This window comes from Vombatus ursinus, unplaced genomic scaffold, assembly GCF_900497805.2.
Source record: "Vombatus ursinus unplaced genomic scaffold, bare-nosed wombat genome assembly UNPS02004260.1, whole genome shotgun sequence".
NCBI classification, from domain to species: Eukaryota; Metazoa; Chordata; class Mammalia; order Diprotodontia; family Vombatidae; genus Vombatus; species Vombatus ursinus.
In genome coordinates, this window is record NW_020944038.1 from 275,707 (window position 1) to 288,429 (window position 12,723).

Below are 12,723 nucleotides of genomic sequence, written 5' to 3' on the forward strand. Positions count from 1 at the left end.
ATGAGGTTTCCCTCTACAGTGGATCTGCCAAGTGGTCAGTCAGCTCCCTTTGCACACCTTCAGTGATGAGCAGCTCACTCCCTCTCCAGGCAACATATTCCACTTTGGTACAACCCTCACACCTAGCTTGAATCCTTCTCTTTGTCAGTGTCCCCCACTGGTCCAAATTCGTCAGAACAAGTCTGATGCCTCTTCCAGGGGACAGCCCTCAAATACTTACATCAGATCTCATGTCCCCGAGGCATCTCTAGATAAGACACTCCCTCTAACTGATCCTCCTCTGGGCCCTTGCCATTATGGCTGCCTTGATCTGGACATACATCATTTCACTTTCTTCATGCACCCTTCCTGCTCCCAGGCATCAGAGGAGGCAAACCTTCCAGGTCTAGAGTGCCAGCAGGGTCACTGGCATGGTGCTGTGCTAATAACTTCGGCTATCCAGGAAAATGGCGCCTCTCCAGAGGGCAGGACCGGGAGGGCAGGGCAGGGCAGCCCCTGGTGGAGGGAAGAGCACAGCAGCCCCATCTGAGGCCAAGACCTGACTCATTGCCTCTGTAAGTGACTCTAAGATTTTAAAAACGCCTTCCTCATAACTGACTGAGGAGGGAGGAAAGGAAAGAGGGAGGAAGGAAACAATCATTTATTAAGTGCCTACTAGGTGCCAAACATTGTGCCAAGTGTTTTACCAATATGATCTCATTTGATCCTCCCAACAACCCTGGGAGGCAGCTGCTATTATTATCCTCATTTTAAAGTGGGGGAAACTGGGGCAGACTGAGATTAAGTGAGTTGTCCAGGGTCATACAAGCTAGTAAGTGTTTAAGCCCGGATTTGAACTCAGGTCCTCTGGACTCCAGGCTCAGAACTCTATCCATTGTGTCACCTAGCTGCCTCTAGGCACAAAATTGCTATTCTCCTCACTTTACAAGTCAGGAAATTGAGGACAGGGTGGTATAAACTAGCTTGCCCAGGGCTAGACAGTAAGTGGAAAGGGATGCATATGGGTTCTTTCTCCCAAACCCTCCCTTCTTCCCTTTTCCTGTAGAGGGCAGCAGCATCCTCCCAAGTCCCCCAAGCTCCCAACCTAGGAGTCATCCTGGCCTTCTCACGCCACTCCCTGCCCCCATCCAATATAGCGCCAAGGCATGTACATTCCACCTTGCCAACAATCCCTTCCCACTTCTGTTGTCACCACCCTGTGATGCAGGTCCTTATCGCCTCACATTTGGACTATTGCAACAGACAGAAAGGTAGCTCAATGGCTAGAGGGCTGGACCGGGGGTCAGGAAGACCCAAGTTCAAATCTGGCCTCAAACACTTACATGTGAGCTGGGCCAAGTCACTCAACCTCTGCATGCCTCAGTTTCCTCTTCCATAAAATCCCAGGGTGGTTGTGAGGAACAACTGAGATCCTATTTGTAAAGCTCTTCGCAAACTTTAAGGTATCCTATAAATGTGGTATTCTCTTTGGGCTTCAAGTTTTTTCCCTTCCTATTGCTATTTTTTCCACTTTTTTTTTTTAAATTTCTATTACTAGTCTATTATCCCTTTACCATAGGATCAAATACAAACTTCTCTATTCAGAATTTCCCTCCCCAACTTCAATCTAATCTCACCTTTCCAGGCTGGTAGCAGCTGCCTCTCTTTACACACTCAACTTTTCAGGCAAATTTGCCCAACAATTTCAATTCCTTGCACAGAACATCCCATCTCCCATCTCCATGCCAGAATGTACACCCTCCTCTACTCTGCCTCTTAAATCACTCCCTTCCTTCAACTCAAGGGCTACCTCTGACATGAAACCTTCCTGGTCATCCCCACTAGTAAGATCTCTCCTCTCTCCTCACTCTCTCTCTCTCTCTCTCTCTCTCTCTCTCTCTCTCTCTCTCTCTTTCTCTCTCTCTCTCTCCCCCTTCCTCCTCTCTCCCTCCTCTCTTTTCAAACTACTTTCTAGTCACTCACCTGCCAATGTCTCATGTCTCCCCAAAGCATGTGCATTCCTTGCAGATAGAGACTGTTTCCTTTTTTATCCTTTTATCCCCAACACCTAGCCCAGTCTCTAGTACACATGAGGAAGGAAGGAGGGAACCAGGCATTTACATATCACCTCCCTACCTTCCAGGCACTATGCTAGGCATTTCACAATTATTATCTCATTCGATCCTCAAAACAACCCTGGCTGGTAGGTATTATTATTAACCCCCATTTTACAGATCAGCAAACTGAGGCAGACAGAGGTTAAGTGACATGCCCAGGGTCACAAGTCAGTAAATATCTGAGGCGGGATTTGAACTCGGGTCTTTCTGATTCCAGGTCCAGTGCTCTGAGCACTGTGGTGCCCCCTAGAAGCTTTCTGGGGTAGCTGCTTTAGGCTTGCTGTCCTCCAGCTCTGGGGGCTGCTCCCAAGGCACTCCCTCCACTTCCGTCCTGTTCCTCCCATGTGCTTCAAGGACCAACAAGGATGGATCTGCCTAAGCACCGCTACTCTCCTCTCCATGGGGGCCCCAGGTGCTGGGTGAAATGGCAGCGCTGAGGGAGGTCTCTGGGGCTCAGCTCCAGCCGTGCGCTCTGAGGCTTATGGACCCTTGGGACCGCTAAGCTCCGGCTGGAGGGACCTGGGCATCACCAAGGCCAATGTCCTCGCGAGGAGGAGAAGGGACATGTGCAAGGACACACAGGTGATGTGGGTCTGAGGCAGAATTGGAACCCAGTTCTTTCCCTCTCCAAGTCCAGCACTGGGAATGGTAGCTCGGGTCTGTTAAACCCAACAGACACAATATGCACTTGTTCAGACACTCGTGTGCAGGGATTCTGGGTGTGCTCTGTGGGAGGGGCATACGGGCAGAGAAGACATCGCTCTGCCCCCCAGCTCACCAGCCAGTAGGAGATCAGCCACGGCCACAGAGCACTGATAAAGGCAGAGTCAACCCGAGCCAGGGCACTGGGAGGCTAAGGCTACTTGGAGGAGGGGCTTCTGGAGGCGCTCTAGGAAGTATGGGCAGCATTCCACCAGGGGAAAGGTAAGGTTGGGGGATGGCAGTCTAGGAGAGAGAGAATCTGAGGGACAAAGGCCCGGAGGCAGGAACGGCCACGTGTGGGGAGGATGGAGGCCTTGGAGCGCTCAGCAGGAGAGACCAAGAAAAAGAGGGCGCCGATGGAAGTTTGTCTTCGTCACCCAGCAGTTAGCCTAGCTAAGCACCTACTGTGTGCAGGGCCTCTTGTGTGCCTTGCCCTCAAGGCACTTACTATCTAAGGAGGAAACACCCCTGAGGCCCAGGAGAGTGAGGAGAGGCCAGGAGCCGAGGGTCTGGGCACCTGGAGCGACCTGGAGAGGCTTCTCCAGGCAGGTGGTGCCTCAGACTCAAGAAGATGGATATGGGGTAGAGATGGGCATGGGGAGGGGGAAGCAAAGAAAGGAGCAGGCTTAATAAGAGACCAAAAGGGCTGGAGCAGTCTGCTCTCCACGTGCGTGTGGACCACATGTGTCCGGAGAAGCCATCTCACCTGGACCCCTGGGGACGAGCAGGAGGATGAGACCACTGTGGCTCCTCAGACAGTCTGGGGTCTGATGTGCAGGGCCTTGAAGGACAGGGTCAGGAGCCAGCCGAGGTTTGGGAGTGGAGGAAGGCCCTGGTCATATAAAGAGGATTCCTCTGGCAACTGACTGGAGGATTTATCTGAGAGATGGGAAAGTCGGGGAGCCGTTGCAATCATCTAGGTGAGAGGGGAGGGGGCCTCCAGGCCCTTGGGTCATGAGCACCGTCACTGCTTGTGAGAAAGGTCTGGCAAATGAATGGGGTTGGTTGGGTGGGGAAGGAAGAGACCAAGAGGTCCTTGCCTGAAGCTTACCCCCATCTACCTGGAATGGCAGAGTACCTTCAAGTAGGGAAGGGAAGGGAAGGGGTGGGCCTCTGCCATTGGATCTGGCCTCCACTGGGCTGCAGAGGATGTGACTGACCCCTCAGGCCTTGCCTGAGTATTCTCACTGGATTGTCCCCATGAAGGGCAGGACACCTGAGCATCCTCTCCCCTTCTGTTGGATTTAGTGAATGTTTCCAGCCATTTCTGGACCTCTCCCCATTGCTTGTCTCTCGCCAGTATGCGCCTCAACACTGAGGAGAGTTCTCCATCCTGGCAGCGTGCACCCATGACTTCTCACGCCCCATTAGCCAGGGCAGCCCAGTGCCCCAGTAGACATTCTCAGCCACCTTTGGCAAGAGTCCATCCAGATTCCCTAGTGTCCCTTCTCTGGCCTTTGATACAGCCTCATTTGAGAGATGGGGCAGATAACAAAGCAGCAGCCAGGAGAGCAGTACTACTGCTCTGTCCCTAAGCGGCCATGTTCACTATCCCTGGGGGAGCCTCAGTTTCCTCATCTGTCAAATCACAAGATTCACCCCAGCAGGTTGGGGTGGGGCATCTCTCCCAGTGCTTGAACTTTCTGTTCTAAGGCTTAGGTTTTGTTCTACTTCTTAGGATTTGTGACCACCCAAGCTGTGCTTTTATTGACAGCTTCTTAGGCAAGGTGGGAGAGTATTGAGTTTTAGGGAGAAAGTCCTTTTTTTTTTTTTTTTTGGCAGAAGAGGCCTTGCCGAGGACCCAGGCTGAAATGAGAATCAATTCCACGGCCTTGCTTCCCCAGAGTGTTCATGGGGGCTTAGGAGCAATCAGTCAGTCAATAAGCATTTATTAAGTGCCTTCTATGTGCCAGTTACTGCACTAAGCACCAGGGATATGAAGAGAGACAAAAGACAGTCCCTGCCTTCAAGGAACTCACAATCTAATGGGGGAGAGAAATACACACATGTATATGTGTATATATATATATACATATATATGCAAATAAATATGTATAAATAAGTGATATATAGGATAAACTGGAAAATAAAGAACAGAGGTAAAGCACCAGAAGTAAGAAGGATTTTGACCAGGAAATCTGACCAGAGAAGCTGCAAGAGGTGAAATCCATAAAAGATTCTGCAGAGGTGAAATCAACCAGAGATGCTGCAGAGGTGAAATCAACCAGAGTTGCTGCAGAGGTGAAATCGACAAGAGATGTTGCAGAGGTGAAACTGACAAGAGATGTTGACATGGACTGGAGATGGTTCAATCAATAGACCCTGACACTATATTGGATGGGTGTGTGTGCATGGGTGTGTGTGTGTGTGAGTGTGTGTGTGTGTGTGTGTGTGTGCGCAAAATATGAGGAGTCCAGGATGACCCCTAGGTTGGGAGCCTATGGGACAGGGAAGATGGTGGTACTCTTGATGGTAATAGGGAGGTTTGGTGGGAAATGATTTTGGGAAAAAGATAATGAGTTCAGAGCAGCTTCCTGTTCTGTCCAAACTCCTAGTGGCCCAAACAGCCCCAGTTCCTTGGTTCCGGATGAGTGAGTAGTGACTTTCTGGGTGCCCTTGACTCCAAGGTTTTATCCAGAATGGGCATCAATGGCCAGAGTGCTGGCTGCTTGACAGGAGGGGTCTCATCCTAGAGGACCCCTCCCCAGCACTCTCAACTACTTAGTTGCCATCATTGTCTGCCCGAGGGTTTGGCTCCCTGCTTATGACATACAGAAATTAGTGACCACCTTGGTAATTGGCCCATTGCCCAGCTAGGCCTGCCACCTCATCCATCGGCTGAAGCTCCCTCTCCCGCATGCAGGCTTCAGCAGGGCCCATGCCTGTGGCCTTTTGGATGTCTCATGAAGGGCTGCTCATGAGTGTGTGAGGATTCTCCTGAGTTCCTAGGGTCTGTGCCAGAGACAGATTGGTGTTTGGAGTGGGCTGAGCTGGGCTCTGCCCGAACAGTGACCCTCTAGGTGAAGGAGAAGTCCTGCGGAATCTCTGCCAGTGCACCTATTCTCCTTGCTTTTATGAGCTGGGCAATTTTATTTGTTTGTGTTTGAGTGGCCCTCCCACCAGGGACTCCAGTGTGCCGAGGGGAGTGCTGACCCTTTAATGGGAAACAGCAGGGAAGGAGATGAGCTAAGAGGCAGGCTCCGGCTCTGCCCATTCGTCTTTGGTTATTGGACACTTTTAGAGGGAACATCTGTCTGTCCGCTCACTCCCCTCAGTGCAGGCACCGTTGGAGGGCTGGCTCAGCCTGCTCCCCGACAGAACCATCAATCAGAGATTGCGGAATGAACCAAGGACAGATGTCAGTGTGGCTACAGGGGCGTCAATGACAGCCGGCTGCCCCGTAATTAATGGGGCTCAACCTGCCCCAAGGGATGCCAGTGGCTCTTTCAGGTTAATAGCCCCCCAAAGCAGAAAGGGGCTTAGAAATCGAGAAGCCCCATCCCTTGAAATACTGTAAGATTATCCCTGAGTGTTGATGCCTTGACTGTTGGTCTTTGATTGCTGAGCAGATCTCCAGCCTTGCCCAGGCCATGGGAGGTGAGAATTGAGAGCTAGACCCCCCATGACAGGTCATTGAAAACCAGGGATCACAGCCCAGAGAAGGTCCCAAAGGGGCCAATGCCTAGGTGAGAAGGTCCCAAAGGGGCCAATGCCTAGGTTTCCTCCCTCATCCACTCTTCCTTTCTCTTTGGTTTTAAACTCTAGCCTCTCATAGAGGGAACAATCGTGTTTGAAGGAGGGCACGCCTGTCCCTGAACTCAGAAGGTCCTTGGGGAGGGATGTGTAGACAGATATCGGCTTACTTTGGGAACTCATGGATAAGGACCATACAGGGGAAATGTTGGGTTAAGGTCTGGGTTGGAACAGAATGGTTGAAGGCCCTTTGGCCTCAGTGGAGATAACAATAAGGCCTAAGGGTGAAGGATGCTTTACAAAATGCTTTATCTTGGGGGGGGGTGAGACACTATACTGACATTATTAAGTTGGGCACCCTGGGTTCTAGTCTGGGCTCCGGCTCTGGGCAAGGGTCTTCCTCTTACCTAGGGGCTTCAATTTTTTTTTATCTGGGAAAAGGAAGGTCTCTCTGGTCATCTCCAGTTCTGACTTAGAAGTTGGCACCAAGCTCCCATGAAGAGAGCGGCTTCTGGAGTTGGGAGGCTGACATGGGAGAAGGGGGTTTAGAGGGATACCCTCTAGCATTGCTGCTGACCTTGACACCATGGGGAGCCACGCCTGGCGGGGGCCACAGGCAGCAATCTTTCTAAAGCCAAGGTCAGAGCCAGTTACTCTCTTGCTCAAAATGTGCTGGTGCTCCCTAACGCCTCTCCTGGAGAGAGCTCTCGGTAGTTTATGAGAGACTGGTCACTCAGCTTAGGAAGATATAATAAATGATTTATTTATTTGTGTTTTCCAAGTCCAGCAAAATAACTCAGATTATAATTTTCATTCTCTCTTCCCCTCTTACAAAGCCATAGTTCCACAAAGTTCAGACACCCTGATTATCAGCACCTGTAACCATTCCAATCCCATATCCTTTAATTTTATGCCCTTGGATGAAGAGAGTTCTTTGTAAGGGGAAGGCTCACAGAATCCAAGCTCTCCCAGGGTGAGTGGCGCCATCTTTGAATGCACAACGAGAACACGATTTGCTTCTTCATCTGCTCAGCAATCAGCTGCCCAGTGAACTGGCCATTGGCAAGGGGCTGATCAGTAACTCTCTCCAGGTCTTCCTTGTTTTTGGAGCCCTCTCATGTACATCCTTGAAGATTTTCCCCAAGGACATCACCCTTTAGTTTGGGCTCTTTGGTGAAATAGTGCTAGTGAAAACGGTAGGGCACATTGATCATCAGCTGCCCTGGGTGGACTTGAACATAGGTGTTCAGCCTGCTGGCCGTCGCCCCCCGAAGGTTGTGCAGAAGCTCTGCCACGTACTTGAGGAGGGCGTGGCAGCCTTGGACAGAAAGGCTGATGAGCCTCACAGCCTTGTCAGTGGCCCACTGGAAAGCCTGAGAGAGCCCGTCAGAGGTACCTTGCAGCTGGACCAGGAACTGCTCGCGATGCTTGGCCGCCTTCCTCTTGGCTGCTGAGGCCCACTGGCTAATGCTTTCCTGGGCCACCATGGAGGCCTCATGGAGCCTTTCTTTTCCTTTTCTGTCAGCATCACGGAGGAGGTCGAGGTACTTCTGGACATCTGTGTTGGCAAGCCTTTCCACTTCATCTGTCAGTTTGGCAGCCCAGGTGAGAAAGCTCTCAAAGGTGTTAGAATGGAAATCCTTCAGGGCATCAATGATTTTCCTGGCCAAATTGATTAACTTGTCTTCAATTTCATAGTATTTCACTGTCCATCCAATGATGTTTGGATCAAAATATTCTTCCCGAAGAGTTTTGATACAGTTATGGAACTGGCTGAGTTTTCTAGAAATTTCCTGAAACTGGGTCAGAACAAATGAATTCAGATCCCTGAGATTTTCTCTCAGGTACCTAAGTACCCGTAGGATGAGATCAGAAAGGAGGCCAGCCCCGTCCAGGAATTCATTTTTGAGAGAGGCGAATGTCTTCTCCTTTAAAACTGTAATACTTTCTTCTATCTGTTGGAAAACGCGGTCAGCGAATGACTGCAGAGAAATCAGAATGTCTGAAAATTTGGCCGCCTGAAGCCCATTGAGTCCGTGTTGGACATTGTCGGAAAAACCCTCCAGACGCTCTCCAAGCTCCACAAGCCCCTTTTGGAGGTCCAGGAAGGCTGCCTTCTCATCCAGGTCCTTGACGTAGGAAATCAGCGCCTCTACAGCTTGATGGACTGTGGAGTAAGCCCGGGACAAGGCGTTCCCGGCCTCGCGCAGGACTGCGGAGCAGAGCTCGTCTCCCGAGTACCCACCGGCCTGCCCCGGCAGCTGGAATCGGTTGGCCTGCAGCAGCTCAATGCCAGAGTCCATCAGCAGCAGCGTTTTCTTGTGATATTCTTGCGTGAGTCCCAGGGCCCCGTCGAAGGCCTTGTTCTTGAGATCCCAGAAGTCGGCCTGTTCTGCCTGGTAGAGCCGCTGGGTGCCGTCCTCCCACTGCTGGAACGTGCTGGCGGCCTTGCCGGCGGCCTGGCGCAGCCCCGACTCCGCCTCGTCTATCTGGTTCAGGGCTCTGTGATAAGCTTCGTCAGCTGTCTTCTGGAGGAGTTTCCGCAGCTTGCTGGAGGCGCTGCCGATGTCCAGGCCGGTCTGCTCCCGATGACACTTGTCCACGTAGAGGTAGAGGGTCTCTCCTGCCCGGTGCAAGGCGGCTCTCAGGGTCTGCACCAGCTCAGAGGCTGTCTCCTCGTTCCAGCTCATACTGAGCTGAAGAGCCTCAGGGCTCTGCTGTGACAGCACCATCTCCACTAGGGCCAGCTTCCTTTCAGGAGAGACCTGAGCAAAGCAAACAGGGCAAGAGGAGGGGCTCCTATTAACCAGACTGCCAATCACATTTCTGGCATTTCATTGTGGCTTCTGTTGGCATTTGCATGAGTCTCGATTTCTTTTTCAAACAGTTCTGTCTACCTCATTCCTCTTCATTATGGCCACCATTTATACACTTCATCTAGAAATCACAAGTTGCTGGTGCAGAGGGACCCTCATCACCTCCTTCCTGGCCCTCTCCTCTTCTCTGACTCTACCACCCCCTGGTGCAGACCCTCCTCTTCTCCTGCCTGGCCCCTCCTCAACTCTGACTCCACCCCCACCCTGGTGCAGACTCTCATTGCCTCACACCTGGACCATGGCAGTAGCTGCTGGTGGGTCTGCCTGCCTTGGGCAGACCTCTCCCCCTCCAGTCTATCCTTCATTCAGCCACCAAAGGGAATTTCCTAAGGTACAGGCCTGACCATGTCACCCCTACTCTTCACTGAGTCCCAGTGGCTCCTTCTGGCCTCCCGGAACAGACAAAAGTCTCTTCTTGGCTTTGAACCCCCTTCACCACCTACCCCTTCCCCTCTTTCCCGGCTTCTTCCCTTTGGCTTCCCAATATCTCTACAATTCTGGGCTGCCTCCCATGTGAGGGCCCACCTCTCTTCCCTGGCCCTCTCCTTCCTCTCCTCCACTTCCCAGAATTCCCGACTCCTTCTGGAGTCAGCACAAACAGCCCTGTGGCCAGCAGCCCTTCCTGGCCTCCACAGTCGCCAGTGTCCTCCCTCTCAAAACGATTTTTTATTTATACTGTGTGTACTTATCTAGGGACCTAAGTAGAAAATAAGCCCTGTTTCCTTTTCTGTCTTTCTATCTCTGGCACCTGCCCAAGGCCTGGAACATAACAGGTACATAATGAATGCATGCTGATGGATTGTGGGATGGATTCGAAGCCTGGACTACTCTGAGAACTTGGCTGTTAATTTCCTCCCCAAACTCTGCTCTGCAAAGAAGAAGGACATAGATGTAGTTGAGGCGGCAGATGCTTGAGTTCACTCATCTGGCCCAGCACGTCTTGGGATGAATGAGATAGCATGCCTCTGCCAGGACCCCACGGTAAGTCAGTCACCAACGTGGGATGGAAGCTCAGGCCCCTGACTCTCCATCCCGCCTCATTCCCCATAACAGGCCTGGCATACCTTTCATCTGCTGGGAGAGATGGCATCGGGGACCAGCCGAAGGCACCGGAGGAGGATATGACAGAGAGGAGAGACAAGCACACCTGCCCTGGGTCACTGGAGCTGAGACCCAGCCCAGGGAGGGGCCCTTCCCCCCCTCTTCCATTTAGGGCTTTTCTAAATAGAGGGAGGGACAAAGGACAGCTGGAAAAGGAGGGGGAAGGGAGGGCAGGAGGGAGTGGACAGAGTGGGGAAAGGGGAGCGACTCAGGAAGGAGAAGGGCCCTGTCCTGCCAAGGTTCTGATAAGCTTCAGAAAGCAACTGGTGATCAAGGGTCCAAGGACCTCTTTTCAGCCAATTCTTCCTGGCCCTATTTGGCAAGGGTGAGGGTGTCATGGCAAGAGTCAGGGGCGAGACTTAGAGGCCCTGGGTTCCAATGCTGAAGTGTTCCTTTACTAGCTATGAAACCTTAGCTCCCTTCCTGGCAGGCCTCGGTTTTCTCTTAAGTAAAACTGGGAAGGAAGGAGCTGGACTGATGACCTCTGGCACCACCTCCTCCTTTCCAGTCAGGTCAGAAATTGTCAATTCCCTGTTTGCCTCTGTTAGGAATGGGGCTTTGGAGACTGGAGCCCTCTGGGGAGGTCCTGCCCCTAACAGGCCTAGCTGGGGTAGCTTTCCAAGGAGGCATAAAGCCAAGCCGTCCTTGGCTTCTTCAGTAAAATAATGACTCCTGATGACAAAACAAATAAACCCGCCTCAGTTTCCAGAAAGCAGTGCTTTTGGGCTCCCAGACCCAAAAGCTCCTGGCCCTGTGGAACATTCCAGGGGCACACCGCCCACTCCTCGGCTCACTCTGCCTCTGCTATGCCAAGGGCCCTCACCGTGGGATGGTGGTATATCTTTCCTTGAAGAACCTGGGGGCTTCCCTGGAAATCCAGGCCCAGGGTGCCGATGGGTGGAGAGGAGATGGTCAGGGAGAAGTTGTTTCCATCTTGCTGGTAGTTCATGAGGACATTGGTGAATGTGGGGCTGGTGACTTTGAAGGTCTTGGTTTCCTCCAAGATTCTGAAAAGTAATGGCCTGTCCTCAGCCATTTAGGGTGTTGAGAGCCGACCCACTCCCCTCTGTTCTGCCAGGGCTCAGCTCAGCAGCTCCCCCGCCCCAGGACATAGACGCAGCTGAGGCGGCAGACGCTCGAGTTCATCTGGCCCAGCACCTCCTGGGATAAATGAGGAGACATGACTCTGCAGGACCCCAGTGTATGGGGGCCATGCCCCGAGCCCCAACCCGGAAGTGCCTGGTACCTCCTTTGGATTGACGTGCTCTGCGTTTACTGAACCGAATCCCGGCTCCCTCTTCTCCACAAGAGGCCATACTTACTTGAGACCTTGAACCTTAAGTAGGTCTTCATATTCCGCGCGCAGTTCCCTGTGGGAGAACCTGCCCGACATCTTCCCCACCAAGACGTTGTCTTCAAAGGCGTATGTGGCCCCATCTGTGGGAGAGAGATTGTGTGGGTCGCCAAGTTAGCAAGGGAGACTCCTGAATGTGCGCAGACCCAACAGGTGTAAGAATTCAGCCGGGGGCACCCCATGGCGCAGACTGCTGGGCCGGGAGTCACAAAGACCTGTGTTCAAACCCAGCCTCACATACTTGCTGGCTCTGACCCCCTTCACTTTTGTCTGCCAGCTTCCTCAGCTGTAAAATAAGAATCATTACCTCCTTCCCAAAGTGCTTGTGAGGTCCAAATGAGAAAAGATACGTAAAGTGCTTTGCAGATTTTAAAGCACTATGTACATGGTAGCTATTGATATCATTATTATTATCATTCTTCTGAATTTCCAACTTTTGACTTCACCACAATTTGGGAAAAATAAAAGATTGTTTATTTAAAAAAAAAAAAAGCTGCCACTTGAATATTTCTAGGCCTGGCCTGGGAAATGGTTTGTATGGATTCAATTCTTTCTGGGGAAAACCCTTGTAGGGCTGCCCACTGCCACACACACTCTGCCTCTGAAGAGGCACCACACCCCCTGAATGAGAGCTGTGTCTGAAGTGTCTGCACACGAGGAGAAGGCAGCCTCTCTTCACCAGTTCCTGCCATCGGGGGCGCATGAACAGCTGCTCTTTGTTTAATAAGCCAAGTGGTCCTTATCAAGGTCAATAAACCTAGGATCGTGTATGTGTATATATATATCTACATATACATATAATCATTCCATTGCAATTAGGCATGGGTGGAGGGTATGGGACAGACACTGTGCAAATCTCCATTGCACATAAACATCTAAGAGACGTTTATTATTACAAAAA

General features: G+C 51.6%; 1 protein-coding gene across 2 annotated transcripts in view; it reads right to left on the reverse strand.

The window, feature by feature from the left end:
* Window positions 1-7,229: 7,229 nt before the first annotated feature.
* The window catches only part of LOC114054182 (apolipoprotein B-100-like), a 41,473-nt gene continuing 35,979 nt past the window's right edge, over window positions 7,230-12,723 (reverse strand). For both annotated transcript variants that reach the window (XM_027877352.1, XM_027877347.1), the window contains exons 27-29: window positions 11,791-11,905; window positions 11,292-11,475; window positions 7,230-9,256 (exon numbers count right to left, since the gene is read on the reverse strand). In XM_027877352.1, the coding sequence (XP_027733153.1) occupies window positions 7,676-9,256; window positions 11,292-11,475; window positions 11,791-11,905 (1,880 nt within the window). In that variant the 3' untranslated portion in view covers window positions 7,230-7,675. The remainder of the gene's footprint in view (window positions 9,257-11,291; window positions 11,476-11,790; window positions 11,906-12,723) is intronic.